The 19,793-nt window shown below is 36.0% G+C and overlaps 3 protein-coding genes across 3 annotated transcripts; all 3 read right to left on the bottom strand.

The window, feature by feature from the left end:
• Positions 1 to 342: 342 nt before the first annotated feature.
• Positions 343 to 1,981, bottom strand: LOC140796869 (uncharacterized). Its single transcript, XM_073150023.1, has 2 exons — positions 1,839 to 1,981; positions 343 to 781 (listed from the first exon to the last, which is right to left on the bottom strand). Exon 2 carries the CDS (start codon positions 776 to 778, stop codon positions 524 to 526), a length of 255 nt encoding a protein of 84 aa, XP_073006124.1. The 5' UTR covers positions 779 to 781; positions 1,839 to 1,981; the 3' UTR covers positions 343 to 523.
• Positions 1,982 to 9,958: 7,977 nt separating this feature from the next.
• On the bottom strand, positions 9,959 to 11,476 carry LOC140796868 (CASP-like protein 2D1). Its single transcript, XM_073150022.1, has 3 exons — positions 11,210 to 11,476; positions 10,995 to 11,103; positions 9,959 to 10,473 (listed from the first exon to the last, which is right to left on the bottom strand). Exons 1-3 carry the CDS (start codon positions 11,392 to 11,394, stop codon positions 10,210 to 10,212), a joined length of 558 nt encoding a protein of 185 aa, XP_073006123.1. The 5' UTR covers positions 11,395 to 11,476; the 3' UTR covers positions 9,959 to 10,209.
• Positions 11,477 to 11,891: 415 nt separating this feature from the next.
• On the bottom strand, positions 11,892 to 17,926 carry LOC140796866 (probable beta-1,3-galactosyltransferase 2). The gene is made up of 11 exons (XM_073150019.1): positions 17,548 to 17,926; positions 16,762 to 16,858; positions 16,511 to 16,575; positions 16,165 to 16,376; positions 16,008 to 16,071; positions 14,675 to 14,747; positions 14,400 to 14,520; positions 13,376 to 13,463; positions 13,167 to 13,292; positions 12,871 to 12,980; positions 11,892 to 12,364 (listed from the first exon to the last, which is right to left on the bottom strand). The coding sequence occupies exons 1-11, from the start codon at positions 17,667 to 17,669 to the stop codon at positions 12,210 to 12,212; spliced, it is 1,233 nt and encodes a 410-aa protein (XP_073006120.1). The 5' UTR covers positions 17,670 to 17,926; the 3' UTR covers positions 11,892 to 12,209.
• Positions 17,927 to 19,793: the final 1,867 nt, after the last annotated feature.

Raw genomic sequence — 19,793 nt, 5'->3', positions numbered from 1 at the left:
CATCAGCTGCAATGATGTCTGCAATTTATTTTTGTTTGATTATTCTTCCATCTCAAGGTATCGCCTGCTTAAAAGTCAGCTCTGTCATGGATTCTAGGATAAACTGAATCTGATAATGTTTTCTTTTGGATCTAATCTTATAGTATTCAGTTTATTGTCAATATTCTTTGTGAACAGATGATTGCATGGAGGTGCAATATATTAGATTTATGCAATAGAAGCAGCAACTTCTGGAATAGTTGGAGATTGAATTGTTTTGAAAGAGTTTGAAGATAATGAGTTACTATGGAAAACAAGCCATAATCTTTTCAATGCTGATGGCAAGCACAAACAGCAACAAGAGAATCAAACAATGCATTGCCAAAGGCTGGATTGAAAAGCAGCAAAGAGAAAAATTAACATCACACACACACACACACACACACACTCTGTGCAACAAACTACTCAGTTCCTCGAACAATAATAAAACCACTCTTAAGATTTCCTCTTTGTTTCATTGTTTTACATACGAGAGAGAATTCAGTCATTTGGAGGTCCTCTTCTGGTACTGGTTCTTGACCCATTTGATGCCCATGGTTGTGCCACTCTTGACCTTCTGAGCTCCCACATTTGCAGCAGCCTTGGCCTTATCCAGGCTCGTCGACGCTGCGGCCTTCACGTTGGCCATCTTGTTCTTCTTGTTGTCCTTCTCCTTCGTCTCATTCTTCACAGTGTCGTCGCCAACCCCGCCTGCCCCCCACTGATCTGCCCAGCTTGGAGCTTCGCCAGTCGACGCCATATTCTGCAATTCAGATGTTCATTTTCAGTTCTTTCTCATCCCACTAATTCCTCTGTTCCTTGGAACTACATAAATGATTCTGAATTCGATCATTTAGTATTCTCATTACATTTGATGTTGTGGATCATACATAAAAGTTTCAAGTTTTCTGTACTGTTTCATAGGATCAGGTGATTGGCATACAATAACATCATATAAATTGATAAGTTAATCTCCTTATTCCAGATTCATCTATTTCCACTTATTCCAGAAGAAATTCATTTCACCAATAAATGCCAATTAATGCTACTCTCCCCAATTGCTATCCCAAAATGAGTAAGGCTTCAAGTTTAACATTTCATCTTAAGTTCTTAACCATTATGACCTCATACCAAATAAAAGCTCATACTGATTCTACCATCTTACTAACTCCAAATTCTAGCTGTAACCTAGAAGTTATGGATTCAAAACCCTTCGTGAGCATTAGGGATGACATATAGTAAATTTTTCACCAAGTGCTGTTTGTATATGATTTGGACCTGTTGTGGCCTATTGCTTAATAGGATTACTCAATTATCCAATCTATATATCGAAAAGTGTTAGCACCCTTCATCTAGCTTAGGATTGACCTTCGGATTCATGATATATCAAAGTTCTCTGCCTAGATATTCAAACTATTCGTCATCCTATTGCACAAAATTATGAGCACAAGTGTAAACAGATTCATCCACATCCATATGGCAGGAAAAGTGGGATGATTAATTTATCTTTCATTTTTCTTATAACTATTGCTTTCATATGACCAAGGAAACCATACCCTAGTCATGTCAATCTATCACATATCATCTACAACATAGAGAGTACCAAACAAATCTTCAATATCTCCTCTCTTTTTATCTTTTCTTTTCAATGGTCTTTCTAAGCTCTTTAACCCCACAACCAGTAGCTTCTACTAGAGATCAGAGCAACATCACTATGCCTACTATGATGGAACAAAAAATCACACAACATACCAACAAACAAAAGGAGGAAATCTACAGTAAACTAAGTCTAGCAAGAGAGGAGAGAAAGAGAGAGTTACCTCTTTGTTTATGAGAAAGAATTACACAGGTGGTTTTAGCTCTCAGATATTGTAGGAAATGACACCACTCTTGCTTTCCCTCATTTAGAAGATATATCTAATTGTGCTGGGTATGGTAGAACTTTTTATCAACAAATTTGCACACCATCTCTTGTAAGAGTGGGACCTATATCTCAACGAACCAATGGGCATTTCCTACACCCTTGTGTAGATCTAGGGTTTGGAGTGGCACTTGGAATATTACTCAGCTTTTCCCTTCTGATTGGTTGGGGTTTTTTTTTATGACAATTCCTTGTTAGCCATGTCAGGTGGAAAGTGACCAGTCAACTTGCACAGTTTACGAGGACAGCTTTAATGGACTAAAAGGAACAGTGCACCAGTCTTTGATGAGGCAACTTTTTTTTTTAGGAAATATTTGGGTTAATTACATATGTACATGGTAAACTATAGATAATTTTCATCTACATACCACCTAAACTATGAGTCAATATCAAAAAAAAAATCTTTGTTTTGAAGATCTGCATGGTCAACTTCCTTTGTCTCAATTAAACCTCTCACAGCTAGCCTTTCCTCCCTCTTGAATCAACTTAAAAAGTGGGCTCGGGCAAGAGATGATCTATCAGTAGACTTCATCAAACGGCCCAGCCCGCTCGTGCCCAGCCTAACCCGGCCCAATTTGGATCGGGCTAAGCCCGGCCCGGACCCAATTTAGACCCGGCTTGGCCCAAGCCCGAACTACCAATGGGCAGCATGAGCTAGCCCTTTGCCCACTCGACCCAGCTAGGAAGCTAGTTCGTTCGGCCCACCCATTCAGCCTGCAACTAGGCCCGCCAGTTTTGCTACAGTAGCCCACCCATTCTACTACAATAGCGTGCCTGTTCTGCTACAATGAAAACCAATAGAAATTTTGGTGTTGTACCGTTTTATATTTTTTTTTAAGCACACCTTTAAAATTTTTAATTTATTGTTATTATTTTTAAATGAAGGAACAAATATATATATATTTTAAAATAAGCTAACGGTAAAAAAAATTCTAAAAATAGTTAAAAGGTGGGTTGGGCCGACCCAGCCCAGCCCGGCCTGGCTAACCCGATCTCTCACGGGCCGACGGGTGGTAACAAGCTAGACTATTCTAGCTCAGCCCACCCGAGTGATTGGTGGGTCGGGCCATGAACAAATACTTAAGTCCGGTTGGCCCGAAATGTAATAACCCAAGTAAGGTAAAAAAAAAAGGGCACGACGCGACCGGCCACACTGTGGCCGGCCTCGTGCCCATGTAAGCTGCTCACGCATCTTGCGTGGTAGGGCGCCACGCGCCTGCGGCCAGCTGGCCCCGACGGGCCCCGGCATCGCCGCTACCCCTCCTCCACCGCTTTCTCTCTCTCTAAATCTCTCTCTCTCTCACTCTCTCTCTCTCTCTCTCTCACTCTCTCTCTCTCTCTCACTCTCTCTCTCTCTCCCTCTCAGCCACCCTCTCACTCTACTCTCTCTCTATACCGACACCTTCCCTGGAGCTGCCGCCGCCGCCGGTGAGACCTCTCTCTCTCTCTCTCTCTTTCTCTCTCTCTCTCTCTCTCTCTCTCTCTCTCTCTCTCTCTCTCGCCTGAGGTCGAGCTCATCAGAGTCGAGCCGTCGGCGAGAGGCCGGCCGCTTGCTAGCCAGCAACGACCGGTGCCCTCCCTGCCGGCCCGGGTTCGCACCTCCCTCCTCTTCTTCTCTTCTCTTTTTATTCTTCCTTCTTCTTCCTTCTTCCTTTCTTCTTCTTCTTCCTCAGCTGCTTCTTCTCTCCTTATTTTCTGCAACAGTGCTAGGCCAAGCCAAGCACTAGTACTAGTGATCCCTTATTTTTTTTGTTAATTTTTATTATTTATTATTTTATTTAGGTATTTCTATATTAATTAATACAAATAGATTTAGACATTATTTATGTTAATACATATTCATCATTATGATTATCGCTAATTATAATTAATTAATGATTAATTAGGTTATAAACTATTACACATAAATATAGGTAATACTTATATTTATTTAGTTATTTATTTACTTATATGTATATTAGATTAATAGATAGATTTGTAAATTATAATTATTAGATTTATATTCTAATATTCTTATGATATACATTTTAAGTAATTCTATTAATTTATTATATATTGTTATTTTTGTAACAAATAAAATACTAGGCTTATGTATTTATTTATTATTTTATAAAGTAATTTCTAATTAATCAAGATATAGTTATAGTTAGGTTTTCATCTATATTTATATTTATATTTTTATTTGTAATTAAAAATCTAACTAGTTACAAAGATAAGCAGAAATTCTAAAACCTTCTAAATCATCATATATTACATGAACAGATTTTAATGAGATAAACAGCTAACATCATACTACTTAAATAATTTCAGATTCCGACCCCCCTGTTCAAGACCCCGTGGACTTAGTTATCAAGGCTTGATCATTGTCGTAGCAACGTGAACGAGTGGTTGTTTGGTAATTACAGTAGTGGTGAGTAGTCTTATCCCCTAGCCGCCTTTCTCAAATTAGGTTATATTATATATTATGTACATGTATATTTTACTATCCAGCGTGAGTATATGACTTTATCTATTGATGATTACAGACGAGCATATTTTATCATGCATCTGATTAGGTTGATTTGGGATATGAGCACATTGGTGATATATAGAGATAATGAGAGATGATTATACTGTTATAATATTTTGTCCAGTTGATCTGTAGCATGAGTATGCATATAATAGATTGGCATGAGTATGCATGTGTTGACTACATGATCAGAGACTATATTGCATTATTTTTCTCTTGATTCATGTTCCACCTAAATTCCTATTATGTATTGACTTGTTATCGTACTGGATATATGCATATAATCTGTCATTTAGAAGTAAAGCATGAAATGTGATTGATATGATAGTTGATAGAAAGCGTGAGGATACTCGAGTGGGCGCGAGGGTTAGAACGCGCTTGGTGGATGATTGATCGCTCAACATAGTCGCGATCCTGTTGGCCTTACTTCTGAGGTTGTTAGTCTGTGTGCGCAGCAAACATTCAGACACATGCCGTTCGCTAGGACATATGTGGCTAGTTATCCTCACGAGATTTTTATCAACTAGAAGGGTGCCTGATCTAGATGGATGTTGATATCCTAGCGGGTGGCGGGGTATGGTTATATTTGAGATACTCTTGCGGGTGGCAGAGTATGCTCTGAGCCTCTAAGCATGATGTTGAGACCGAGTACTGGGTGTTGATTGTGCACAGTGGTCTAGTATGATGATATTATACCGAGATGTCGGTGATGATTGTGATGTTAAAAAATGCATATGATTTTATTATCATTTGGTTACCTGATTATCGAGTGATCAATATGCATCATATATGGTTGTATTTGATATCATAGCATGGTCATGGTTGGCACGCATTATTTGTCATATTTGAGAGAGAGAGTTATGATGATGATATGACTTGGAGATTTATTTATACATTGTCGAGGATTATGTATTTTATCAGTTATGACATGACATGTTATCTACTGTTCATTTATATTATTGATGATGCATTCACATATTCATCCATGACATGATGCTTTTTCTGATTCATATTATCCAGTACATGATTTACTCTTTGTTTAGCTTCACTAATTCGGGGTAAGGTCTATTTATTGAGCTTTTAGCTCATAACTCTCTTTGTTTTCTCCTTTTCAACAACCTAAGTGAACGAGTGGAGTACAATACTCCCTTAAAGGCCTTATCGGTGAGTGAGGAGTAGAGTGTGGTTAGTGTTATATGCTAGATGAGTTATCTTATCTGATGTATTAGTGGACATTCTCCAAAATGTGTATATATCTTTATCTTACATTTTAGTAGGTGACTTTGTACTTGTATAATTATGTATATACCACTGTTGTGTATATGTGGTTGTGAAAAGCTCTTGATGATGTGTTGTGGCCTGTGTGGGGGCCCAAGTAGGGTTATCTGTATACTGTTGATAGTTAGATTAGTTTAGATATTGTGGATAAAATTATGAGGTTGATACATATTTATTTGATTGTCAGTAACTAAGGGTGTTACACGAAAAGCCCAGCTCGAACCCAGCCCGGCCCGCCTAATGATCATATCTATCTATCAAGCAGGCTGGGTCGGGTTCAGGTCAAGTTTTTCAAGCCAACTGGACTTAAATATTTCTTCATGGCCCGACCCACTAATTACTCGAGCCGTGCTAGAATATTTTAGTCAATTACCGCCCACTAGCCCATTAGACATTGGGTTTGGACTTTGGATTGGGTATAATGGGTTTAACATAGCTCGGGCCAACGTTGGCAAATGGTGACCTTAACAAGCAGATTGCGACCATGGAAAGAAAGATCCTCAATATCTAATCTAACCCAAAGGAGGAGCAGGACTGATCAATTGAAAGAGCCCTTAGATCGAAGCATCAAGACCTTCTCCTCAAGCATGAGTTGTAATGGTATTAAAGATCTCACATCAGATGGCTAGAGCCTAGAGGTGATCATTAGGCCCGACTCACCCAAATTCGGCCTGAACCAGCCCAGTGAAAATTGAGCTAAGTCTGGCCCGAGCACACTTTGGGCTTAGCCGGACCCAAGCTTGAGAAGGTAGTTGGCAATATGGGCTAAGCCTTTGCCCACCTGGCCCAACCCGAAAGCCTGGCCCTCTACGCCTATCCATGGCCCGAGCCATAATACATATATATTCTCATGATTTTTTTTAGTCTCACATCGAATATTTAGTAAACTAAAAATCAATATATATATATATATTCTTATGAAAGATAACTAAAATATTTTCATAGAAGCTCATTATGTTTGGTCCAATAAGATATAATATTTTTTAAATTCAACACGTTATGTTTCCCATTACACCTGACCCAAGCTCGATATCTAATGGGCTAATGGGCAGTAATGGGCTACGGTATTTTAACTCGGCCCGAGTAATCAGTGGGTCAAGCCGTGAATAAATATTTAAGCCCAGTGGCCTAAACCTAGCCGAACATGCCCAATGATCACCTCTCCGGCGATCATAATAATAAGTTATTAGAGATTTTCACAAATTACACCCTATATTTTACATATTTTGTGATTGATACTCCTTTTTGAGAATTTTATAATTCGACCCCTCTATTTTCTCTATAATTTTTATTTAACATCATGATGTTATTTTGACTAATTGATATTGATCAAATTACTAAAATATCTCCATCGCCCCCTTCGTCTCCTCTCTACCTCTTCACCAACATCATCATCATCATCATCATCTTCTTCTTCTTCTTCTTCTTCTTCTTCTAACTATCCTTGCTTCGAATGACAGTTTGTCAAAGACAATAGAAAGAGTCAAGCATTTCGATCGACTCTAATTTAGTGATCAAAACCTCTAGCTTGGGCATGTGGACGTGGTTAGAATAATAAGAAGATGAGAGAGAAGGAGAGGATGAAGAAGACAGAGGTAATTTAGATATTTAAAAATTATTTAGTATATTATAACAAAATATTTTTTTGCTGGTAACGTTCAAATTAACTTAGGATGCTAAATAATAATGTAGATAAAGAGAGGTCGAGATACAAAATACTCAAAAACGAGTTGTGGATCGCAAAATAGGTTAAATATAAGGTGTGATGTAAAAAATCCCCAAGTCATTTCACTCTACAGCTTCTATTTGAAAGAGGTAATCTCTGATCATTCGGATGGAGTTCGTCTCCTTTTTCTAGAAAATGTTCTCTTCTTCTAATTAGGTGCCCTTGGCTAACTTCAATAAACTTGTCTGCTATTACCAAGCTCCCTTCCAATGTCATAGAAAGTTTGGATTTTCCTTTCTGATGAGGAAATCATCACTGTGCTAAAAGTTTCTAGCCGAATCCATGCACTCTGGATGTCTTCTTTGCCCATGTTTTGCAACTATATTGGCGAAATCTAAAGTTTAACATCTGTGAGAGGTTAGGAGGTTTATCTATTTAGGCCACATATGACCAAAATCTTAACAAAACTAATATTATTCTTATTCTTAAGAAGGCATTGCGTAGCTCGGTTAGTGACTAAGACATATTAGCCTATGTAAATCTGTTTACAAACTCATCTTAAAAATATTCGCTTCTCAAGTGAAACTTCTCCTTCCCTCTCTAATATCTAGCTCTCAAAATGCTTTCGTTCCAAGTAGATAAATTATCGACAATCATGTTAGAGCCCATGAAACGGTTAGGTATCTAAATTGCTCTAATAGCAAGATCAGCTCATTTATACTCAAGGTGGATTTATTATTCAAAATTTTTAACAGAATGGAGTGGTCATTTTTACAGGATTGTCTCAAGCTCTACTACTTTCTAAATGACTTCTCTAACTTGGTTCCCGCTTGCATCTCTACAACATCTCTTTCTATTGATATTATCGTCCCTAGGTTTACGTCAAGATTACCCCTCCCGCTCCGTTACCTTTCCGAATATATATATATATACCCTAGTAAAATAAAAAAAGAAGTATATTATTTACTTTTATTTTTCAAGGTGTCATGTGATAGGGTGAAAATATATTTAAATATATTGTTATTTTTTTCTCTCAAATACTCATTTTATTAGTAATCCTTTTAATTTTTCTATTAATAAGATATCACTAGCCTAAATGCTCTGAGAACTATTTTACACTTATATTAGAAGAAAGAAGAGAGAAGTTAAAAGTAAGATGGTAGTATGCTTTCTGTTTACACCATTATAAATGCCTGACAAAATAAATGAGAGAGTATAGGCTTAATTAACCTATATCCTTTCAACTAATGAAGGTCAAAGTGATATTGAGTCAAATTTCAAGAGAGTAAAATGTAATTGAGCCTCATTTTTATCACTGGATTACTTGATCTTGAATCTAACTTGCGCCAGTGAAAGATTAAATTTTAGTGATCATTCTATTTTAAGCTTGATATTAGTTTCAATTTTAGCTAGATTTATTTTCGAAAGAGTAGTTAGTTATGTGATATAATAAAAGTGCAATACATAAAAATATTGTGGTTATTATTTGAACTAAATTATCAATTGCTAATCCTACTTATCGTATGTATTTATGAAGATACTTCAAACGATCCAAATCATTTTCCTTTTCAAAAATTTAGCCAAAATGGAGATATATTTTGAGTCATTTTTAATGTCTTTATAAATGCGCCTAATTAGTAGAATGTCCTATGTGACATATTTATATGACTCAACAAAGGACATATAGCACTACTCTCTCTAAAAAGAACCAAAAGTTTCGAGGATAATTATGATATTTCTAAGAATGCAAGGCATAGACTATAAAACATTTGCTAGCTTCATTAATGGGGAAAAAATATGTTCAAGTTTGGACGGTGCTCCAATTTGTTTTTATTTTTGTTTTGTTTTTACTTAAAATACTATTTAAGTGTTTCTAGATGGCATCGAGCTAAGCTCTGAGCCTGAACTGATTCAATTTCATTTCGATCCAATTTTGAGCTTGAACCTAAACTAGCCAATCAATTCAATTCAAAAATAAATTGAGCTTAAATCAAACTTGAATATTTAGGCTTGAATTAAGCTTAATTAAGCTTTGATTCAATAGTTTGTGTGCAAATAATTTGAACAACAATTGGTTGGGTTCTAAGTTCTAGTTTCAAACCCTAGAGTAACTAATATTATAACCATTGATCTAAAAGTTAATATTAATTGTATATTATATTATATATCAAGTTATATCAAGCTGAGTTTGATTGAGTTGGCTCAAGATCAAGCTTGGCTAAGCTGACCATGTTTGAATCGACTTAATTTTGAGCCGATCGAGACTTAGCCAACTAAACTCAAGCCAAGCTTGAGTCAGCCCCCTTGATAATTTTGACATATTTACTTAAAAGCAACACATATGGATGTCCATTTTAGCTGAATTTTTTTAAACATTGCCAAGTTCATCAAGCTCTAGATACATGGCAAGTGATTCCACAAATAGACTCTACAAAGAGGAACAACCAAGTAGTACCCCTTAGCCAAGGGGTTACAAAACACATACACACTAAGAAGAGCTACTTTTGATGCAAAATATGCCTACTTTGCAATCCTATTGAAGAAATAGATGAGTTTCAAAGAAATCTTAAGTAAATAGGTTAAACCACATTTAATTAAACGCGATTCCCTCTCAGGATCAGCAGTTTTATGCATATAGTTATGACTCGATAATAACATATAACAACACTGAGAGAATACTAAATTGAAGGATTGCTGAATTTGATAGCGAATTGCTTTCGGGGGAAGCGATTTACATCTCTCTCTAAAAAGAGTTTGGAAATTTGATTCATTTCTCCAATGAAGTTTAACAAGAATTGGAGGCCAGCATCACCAAGGCTATTCACCTTGTTGATCCACTTCTTTGGGAGAAAGAGTAGGAGCCTCAAACTTGGTGAAGAGCCTGAAGGCTGAGATCAAAGACAAGGCAATGAAGCAGAGCAAGGACATGGCATGCAGTGCTAATGACACCTTGGTCTTGTTGCAGAACTTGTCATAATAAGAGCACACCTCACTCCATGAAACTTCCCTATCACCCTCATTTGCTACATAGAATATCTCAGCCACTGCAGACCCTGATGTTACCATTAAATATGCTACTAACTGCAAAGTGGTTAAAAACCAACAAATATTACAAACAGAATCAGTTAGCGTAACACTCGAGCGGAAGAGAATTATATACATTTTACCCCCCTTGTAGTTTGGTCGAGATTGTGTTCCCGAACTTTCATTTGTGACACTTTTAAACCTACCGTTTTGTTTTGATCTATGTGCAATCATTAGTTTGTACTCTCTAAATCTTTTGAAGTGATAGATTTTGTATGAAAGAAGTATAAAACATCTTTTTTTTTTAATGTTCGCAATCTCTAATCATTGAAATGAGGGAGTTATTGTATGAAAGAAGTATAAACTCATAATTTTTTTTTAATACAATCTATTTTGTCAACTGATTCTTGTAAATTAAAAGTTATTTTTATTAAGCAATTGTTAGGCAATTACAGATATGTCAGAACCATAAGGGCTGTCATTAATGAATGAATTCTGTCTTAATGAAGGGGGGCTTAAGATTTATTTTTCCCTAATTGAAAACTCATGGTAAATCAAGGGTTTGAAGTTTAACTAACCTGGTCTAAGAGAAAGAGGATCCAGTCAGTGTTGAAGTGTCTGAAGCATGAGAGGAGAATTGAGAAAAGAGCATACCCAACAGAGATGGCATTGATGCAAACCAAGTACCTATATTGTTAATGCATGTACTTATCATAAATGGGCTAACTGAGAGCAAAAGAAAGAAGAAGATGAAGAAGAAGCAGCAGCTAAGAGATAGAATGATGGTTCTTACTTGAATCCTGTTAGGTTGGAGAATGCCACTCCTCCATAGGTTTCATTGGACTGCTTGTTGCTGGCCATCACCCCAATGGTTGCTGCACTGAGAGGTATCACACAGAGCCTGAAGGATAACTCCAGAAATATGAACAATTTGGGCATTTTGGATGTAGTAGAATTGATATCAGCTCCATTCCTCATCTTCCCAGATCAAAGAAAACAAACAAGGAAGAAGGCAACAAATAAGAAAGATTGACTGATATTTGAAAGAGTAAAGGTTTGTCTTTTTTTAGACAAATGGGTTGGTGGATGGCCTTTTCAGTAGCAACTAGCAACAGTGTAATGCTAATAATTAGTGGCATCTTCTGATAGGTAAAGTGGTGGTGGATTGTTTTTTCTAGGAGATTTTGACAAGTGTTTGGACTCCAGAACTGTTAGGTGTGGACAAAGATTTAATGCTCATACAATATGGTTGTATCAATAGGGCAGTCCCCAGTGAAATAAAATAATAAGATTGTGATTGGGCAATCTCCAATATTTGACATCAGACCTAAGAACATTATAGATCCATTGTCACATACCCCATTCACATATGTTTTATCATTACTTTTGTCAACAATCATCTATTGAGAAGTGCTACCAAAACAACTATGTCTAGTTGAGGGACAGATTTCTTCACAAAGAGAAAGTAAAAGATCTTGTAGATAACTAGCACTTATTGTAATATTAGTTGCCATCAAGACAACAGTAACAATACAAAATGGGCACTAGTGCTTTGAAAAGAATGCTGGGGGGAAACAGACTCTCCCTCTCCATCTCTCTACATCTCTTCTCCTTTCTGCTTGCAGGGATCTATATTTTCCAACAGAAAATGGAGGACCCCAAGCTGAGGAGAGAAAGAAAAAAAAAACACAAAGTAATCCTCTTCTATATCACTTTTACTGTGCACCGTGCGCATGTTGATATAGGTACAATTGACCAGCTCAAGAGTGCTTCTTATTGCTTTCGAAGGACTCTTAGCTAGAAGAGTGGACTCCCCACAGAGCATTTTCACCTTCGCCGCAGCGCTGATGGACTTCCCTGATCCTTTCAGCCGACTTGCAAATGCCACTGCAGCTCCAATCAAACGAAGCAACACAGACGTTGCCTGCCTGAGCTTTCCACTCACAATCTGTGGATGATTTTAAAATTTAGTTTCCGTCTACTAATAAATTGAGAAGGTTACAATTTGTAGCAATGGCATGTTGCGGTTTGATGCAAGCATTTCATATGAGAGAAAATAAAAAGAGGTCTGAAGATCTTAAAAGCTCAAAGGAGGTCCAAAAGAAAATAATGACAGCACTAAGTAGCAGCTTCGAATGAGATAAGTGCATTATCATGTACAAGAAGAGCATGTTGAGGAAGATATCTCTTAGTGAATATTATTTCCAAGTTATTGCAAGATGAAGAAAGTGCTGGATCATATTAGAGATATCAGATGAAGATTACTATTGTTAAAATCTGTCTCATCAGTTTCAAGTCTCCACAAACATAGAGAACAAAGATAGAACTGCACAACTAGCTTGGCAACAAAATGTTGTAAACTAGAATACATTTACTCCAAATTAGAATGATAGGTATATAAGAAAAGACGGAAGATAAATATGAACTCTGATTACCAAAAGAAAAAAACCTTACCAGGAGGAGTACCACAACAAAGTCTTCGATCATCAATATGTTCTACATCTAATCCAATAAACCAAGCTCCCAGTGATACATCCTCGTTAGCATACCTGTGGAGGACGTGCCTGAGAAGGATAACAAATGCTTCTATCAGAATTCAGAAGTCTACTTCTATCACAGTACCCAAGTAATCTCTCACTAATTGAAATCATTCCCATCATTAAAAAGATATGAAATGTCAACGGAATGCATGGACCAAAAAGAAACAAAGCAGTAATTAAAAAGATATGACATGTCAAAAATTGGCTTACTGGTTGATCGATATATATGTAGCCAAGTCTTTTGAAATAGCATATATCTGACCAGTAGCATGGCGGAAGTACTTGTTTCCAGCCTCTCCAAATTTCCAATACTCAGGCTCATGATATCTCACCCCTCTGACCATAAAAATGACAAGTTAAGACTAGGGTATTAGAGCAGCATATCTATTACATATATCATCTTTTATGCGACTACTTACTTCTGAGCCAAGACTGGACCTGATTTCATGCATCCAATATAAACACGAGGCTTTGACTGGTGCCTAGCCAAGGTTGCTCTAAGAGTAGCTGCAACAGTTTTTGAAGCAGAGGGTTCAGTATCACCATATGGAACTTTCTGTAATTGCTTATTAGCTACTTCACAGTATTCAAAACTTATCACTTATATGTGAACATATTTAACACTCCAAACAAAAGTTATATCATTTCTCCAAAAAAAAATGTCAATGATATTCAGACAGCCTTTTATATATAAACCTCTAAATTCAAGAAGTTGTAAACAAAATAATTGAAATTTATTGGTACCAACAAAGTATGTACTATGTTATGTATACCCTTGAATGGAATAACTGAATAACTGAATAGGAATCAACTTATTGTATAATCTCTGGATAAGATATCACTAACAAATTCAGCAAATAAATTTCTCATGGATGTGACATTATAACTTATCAACTTATCGTATAAACTGCATCATGGAGAATATCAGTAGCCATTGGCATGGAGTGGCATGCCTTCCATGCCCAATAACATGTGCCCCTTTGCCACATCATCCTGATATAGGTTGGACATGTGGAATATCATTCCCCCATATCAATGTAGGTAATTTATTGGCACAATACCTATTAACCCATGCTGCCAACACTGATGGATTAATCAATAAGGCCAACGATTACAATCTTATATAAGTAAATTATAAATGCTCATGAATGTAGAGGAAAATGAATCAATTACAGATTCATATGAGGATATCAAATGATAAATTAACTGCAACTTCTAAAAACTATTATATCTCTAGCTTGAAGAGATATAGCTTCAAAAATCTACATGTTCATTTAGTTTTCGATCACAATTTTTTATGTTGCTAGTCTATAGTAAACAGCAAATAGCTGCGCTTGAAAAGTTTATCATATTACACTGCTAGCAATCCAAATATGATTGACCAACCTGACTGTAGAACATGTCAATTCGAATAGAAAAACACATCAGGTTAAGGTGCTGCACCTATATTTACATGTACATCATCATCGACTTTGATGTAGAAATCAGCATCCCACATAGATACAGCGGTAGCAAAATATATTTTTGTCTTGGCTGATAATTCAAGGTATCCTTCAACATGATCCTGAAAGATGTAGCGAGATAACAAAATAAGATTCTAATAATCTTCAAACCACCTTAAGTTCCACTAGATAAGCAAGTCTGTAATTGCACAATAATGACTATTTAACAGAATTGCTGACAGTAGGCATGTACAGAGAATTGGAAAGAAACTTTACCAGCATCATGAAGTCCCCATGTTTCCTATCTTCTGCTGCAATTGCCCTGTCCAATATTCCACCTGATGTAGCACTACATGGAATCCAACACATCAAGCAATTAGATTTGACATCTTAAAATTATAAAAATGTATAATCTAAAGTTCTAAGCACTGTCTCGAAGTAGAGAAGATAACAAACAAAATATAAAGTGCAAAACGATATGACATGGTTGCATTCAAGAAGAAATATTAAATTATTAATCCCCAACAAGATATTGTTTAATATTTGGTAAAAGATCTTCTCCAAAATGTTTTGTTGCCTTTAAATCACATAATCAGCCAGCTATAACTGATTGTGCCTTAACAAGAAGCAAATCTAAACTGCAGATTGGCTTATCGAAATTTAAACTACTAAACCTGGACATCTGATACTCATTTGTTTTGTAGATAGTCATAATTCATGGTAAGTAGCTTCTAATTGCCCATACATTTGTTGCATTAAGAATCTGAATACAAATATGAGGTTACTCCACTGTTGCAAATTATGAAGCATCCAGTATGAGGTTAAATGACATAGTCTAATATCAAGTCCCAATTATTTTATGGGAAAACTGTAGGCAATGTTTATATCACAAGAATTCAACTTCTGATCTATTACAAATCTATGCAAGAGAAACACATGATAAGAGACAAATAGAGTGGGTGTGTGAGCACACATGTGTGTGCTTATGAAGTAGTGTAAGGGGAGATAGCAACCAAAATGATAAACCATAAGAACATTGAAAATGCATCAGTAGATTTGAAAAGCAGTCTACTTGTATGACATAAGTTGGAAAAAATAAAGAGCTTAATGTGAGCAACCCCATGTAACCCAAAAATGACTTGATAAGAGTCCAAGAATCCATGATGAGGAAGAAAAGAGGGAACAGTTCAGGGAAAAACTAATAAAAACAGTAGAAAGTTCCAGGATATGAGGGGGGCCAAAAAAAAACAACCAAATAGATTGAGGGCCAAAAAAAAAACAACCAAATAGATTGAGGGCCAAAAAAAAAACAACCAAATAGATTGACTATGTTTAAGAGGTAATTACTAAGATGTAACTGGTGCTTGACATTTTTTCATTTATTGCAATTGCCTGAAGAACTAACAGAAAAATCTTGCCGATTGTTTGGTTGTGGAAGTTTGCTGCCTTAGGCTTGCATTACTTTTATAAAAAAAAATTCTGTGGATGAATGGCATATTTTTCTTTATTCAATTATTCCCTTGCACATCACCATATGAATTGTTTTTCTTAAAATCAGTTAGCTTCCAAGGAACTATGCAAAATCATGATTGTCGATATGTAAACAAACCTGTGACCAATGACAAATCGAATGATGATACCCTTCTCTTCCTCCATCTTCTTTCTTTTTTCACCTGCTTTCATTTATGTGTTATTGTTTGTCAAAAGATGATCCAATCAAGATAATACTGACAACCAAAAAAAAAAATGCAGCAAGTACTCTCTACCTTGAGGCATCCAAGTTGCACGAACTGAATCTCTTCGTTTGCGACTACTGAATGCAGTATTTATTCCTATAACCATAGAGTATCTTCGTTTTCCAATTGATTCAGTAGGCTTTACATTTTCTGACAATGGAGAACCACTGAGTGATGACTCCTGTGCAGCCCTTGCAGCTGCTAATTCCATTTCTAAGTTCGATATTGTTTTGTCTAGTGTCCTGCAGATAGAAAGATGGCAAATATATTACTTTTCTGAATGAACTAATTGTTATAGATATGTAATTACCTACAGCGGTAATTTGATTCGAACACCATGAAATGAAAAACGGTAAACATTGCTTAGCAGACTTACTGTATAACATGATGGGTTCTTGAAACTTCCCCTATGACATCCTCAGACTCTCTCTTTCCGCTTGTCTGACAACCAGAAGAAAGAAAAAGAATATGAATCATAAGCCATTAAATTTCAAACATATTTTATGTAGATCACTTGATGCAAAGAATAAAATTAGCAAGATGAATATATCATGATTCATACCAAACTACTTATTCAAATGGCACAAACTTTGAACTAAAAATGCACATTTAGTGAAGTCTACATACACTTATTATATTACAATCACTGGAAACCAGATTCAACTTCTCCCCTTCAGTTGCAGTCTTCCTGATAATCTCCTTTGCTTCAGGCAACGTCCACATCCTGCAAGCACGCCGCATTTAAGATTAATATGGCAGCCAGTGCTCTTCTAGAAGAGAAAGATCACAAGCATAAATATCTACATCATACTTCTCAAGAGAAACAAGGTACAACCATAACACCTGAAGTCATAAAAGATTGGAGCTAGCTAATTCAACCCAGGCTAAACTAGAGTGTCAAAAGATCTTATTATATTTACACAAAAATGGATACTCAGATCCAACTACTGTGTTTCGACATTCACTTCGGTAACCTTTAGTGCACCAGATCTTCCGAGCAATGAAAATTTTCTTATTGCACAATTTGCAAGCAAAGACTCAAAATTCTCTATTGTTGTAGGAAAAAAAAAAAAGCAATTACAAATCCTCCATCTGCTTATACTCATCCAAACTATGAGTTAAGACTTTACTGATCCAATAACCAAGACAGGAACTAGCTTGTCAAAGAATCTAACTTTCTTTCCATAAATGGATCAAAATGATGGAAAAGATAATAACTGAAATTACATCGAAATGCAACGAAGAGACAATCCGAGAACTCAATTCGTTCAAAATTGGAAACACCCAACTCGGCATATGGCCAGAATCACCCAATTAACATCACGAATTAGGAAAACAAACAAAAAGAAGCATGATCCGAAAGCAATGAAAGAAAAGATTGCCCAAGAAAAAACAAAAAAAAACCAAAAGTACTTATTGGTGAAGAGAAGGCCCAAGCAGAAGCTCCCAAGGCAAAGCAAGAAAGTCCATTTCCTCGTCACCTCTCCCCCTCCCCCTCCCCCTCCCGCCGCCCCTCCTCTGCTCCGGAAACTCATCGCCGCAATCTCTTATTCCTCCTCCTCAATCCACCGACAGAGGAGAAGCGAAACGACCCATTCCAATCTGCAATCCGCGATGTGGGTCTTCTCCAATTCCTCTAAAAAGACACGACTACGCTAGAGATCCAAAGAAGAAACAGGTAAAAAGACGCAATTTTTATATTTCTCCACCTCTCTCCCTCTCTCTCTCCCTCTCTCTCTCTCCCCCTCCGCTGCATTCAACGAACTTTGGTTGTATTGCTTTTGTAATTGATGTTAGAAGTTGGGAACATCAACTAGGATGGACGGGTGGGGTGGTGGGCTGGACGGTGTGAAATGACGAGAATGCCCCTGAACGGTGGTGGGTGGACCAAAGAGAGTAGTCAATTTTAACAAAGTGTCCAAAGAATGGAGATGGCCATGTGGACAAGGGGAGGATTACAGCTCGGACTTGGAACCCAACCTCAAATCTAAGCACTCGATAGAAAAGCCAGCAGCCATGTGGGTTGGATTTGCGAGTCAAATCATTTTGTCTAATGATTGTCTACTTACGTCATCAGATCTACACAAAACTACTCTTACCAAATACCAATACATCAGACATGGGCTTGCATTTATTATTATTATAATTATTATCATGTTTTTTTAAGGAGAAACTTACATCCCACACCCTAAAATTTTAATATTTATCACCTCCTCATCCTAAATTTTACTTTGTATTAATGTATTCTTACTTTTGATATAAATTATAAATATAAATGCCATCAACTGATATAAAAAAGATGACTTAATTGACTAAAATATAAAGTGATTTTCATATAATCCTAAATAATATAATCAAATTTGATTTGTTTCAAAAAAAAATACCCTCACATACTCTTAAATAGTGGAAGAATAGTTAACATAAGAGAATGCATGCTCAGAGAATCTAATTAAATATTCAAATAAAAAATACTGCAAAATCAATATTAATATAGATAATATAGTTTTACAAAGTTTTCTTGACTAATATTTCAGTGGTTGAAGCTCACTAAATATTCTCAATATATATATATATGAAGATTTCTTCCTTGAGGTCTAAGAACAGAGAGAATAAAGAGAAAAGGAACATTAGCCATCACAGTAAGATGCACACCAAGCTCCATTAACAAACCCTTTGCAAATGAATAGGCATCAGAATAAGGTCTTCTCTTTAAAGGGGATTCTTTACTTGTAGCATGTTCAATATTAAACTTCTCTTGATGATTGAAACCATATATATTTTTTACACCAACAACTTCCACCACCATTTGATGTGATCTCTAGATCCATCTCTTCTTCAAGCTATTTTCTGATCCTTTACAATTGACTTTAAAAATAGAATCTAGAGGTTAATTAAAATGACAGCATGCATCCAAGATTCACAACCTATATAGATCCAGAAGGTTAATCTATTAAGTGTCAATTTTATGATTTAATTAAAACATTAATCTATTAGCAATATACCCTAACACTAGTCACACTTGTTTAGGTTTGACATTACATCAAATAGGATGGGCTTGATCATCCCATACTATCTTTGTGCTTGACAAGCCATAGAGCTAACAAGTCATGTTAAAAGAATAGAGAGGATCATTGAAAGAGACTTTTTTATTTTTAAAATTTGTATACTAAAACTTAAGCCGTTAGAGAATAAATAATTTTAATAATTTTATCTTTCGTATTCTAATACTCTCCCTTACATCTATTATTGCCGGGTCGAAGATGTGAATATTAAATTAATTTTTTTTTCGCACATTTCATTTTTACTATATTTAATGTCGTAATAAAAGTAAAATGCAGGATGCTGTTTACAAATTTTCCTAAATTAAAAGAATGGATGTTTATATTAAACAAGAGTCAAACTCAAGACATGTTGTAATTACTTTAAAAACTTAAATTTACTGACAAAAGTTTATATCATTTGATCATGTAATCTGTTTGGATCTATGAGATCAATTCAAAGTCTTACTTAATGAGTTTCTAAAGTCTTATTCTAATTATCAACTTCCCAATTCCTATTTTATTCATACATGAGTTTAATTCATAATAATTAGCAAGAAACTCAGCTAATATGCTCCCAGGGAATTAAAATAACAAGATGCATAATTATTTTAATCCCAA

Source organism: Typha latifolia, chromosome 10, assembly GCF_019914945.1.
Source record: "Typha latifolia isolate L0001 chromosome 10, TyphaL0001v2, whole genome shotgun sequence".
In the NCBI taxonomy this organism is placed as follows: Eukaryota; Viridiplantae; Streptophyta; class Magnoliopsida; order Poales; family Typhaceae; genus Typha; species Typha latifolia.
The sequence above is the reverse complement of the archived record's forward strand: the minus strand, read 5'-3'. Positions and strand labels throughout refer to the sequence as shown.

Excerpts from the sequence above, each read along its gene's own strand:
- LOC140796869 (XM_073150023.1), bottom strand. The coding sequence starts at position 778 with ATGGCGTCGACTGGCGAAGCTCCAAGCTGGGCAGATCAGTGGGGGGCA.
- LOC140796866 (XM_073150019.1), bottom strand. The coding sequence starts at position 17,669 with ATGAGTTTCCGGAGCAGAGGAGGGGCGGCGGGAGGGGGAGGGGGAGGG. Across the intron at positions 16,859-17,547 it reads GGCCTTCTCTTCACCAATAA|GATGTGGACGTTGCCTGAAG; the intron begins GTACTTTTGGTT and ends GCGTGCTTGCAG. Across the intron at positions 12,981-13,166 it reads ACATATATATCGATCAACCA|GCACGTCCTCCACAGGTATG; the intron begins GTAAGCCAATTT and ends TATCCTTCTCAG.
- LOC140796868 (XM_073150022.1), bottom strand. The coding sequence starts at position 11,394 with ATGAGGAATGGAGCTGATATCAATTCTACTACATCCAAAATGCCCAAA. Across the intron at positions 11,104-11,209 it reads TCCAACCTAACAGGATTCAA|GTACTTGGTTTGCATCAATG; the intron begins GTAAGAACCATC and ends TTAACAATATAG. Across the intron at positions 10,474-10,994 it reads TCCTCTTTCTCTTAGACCAG|TTAGTAGCATATTTAATGGT; the intron begins GTTAGTTAAACT and ends ACCACTTTGCAG.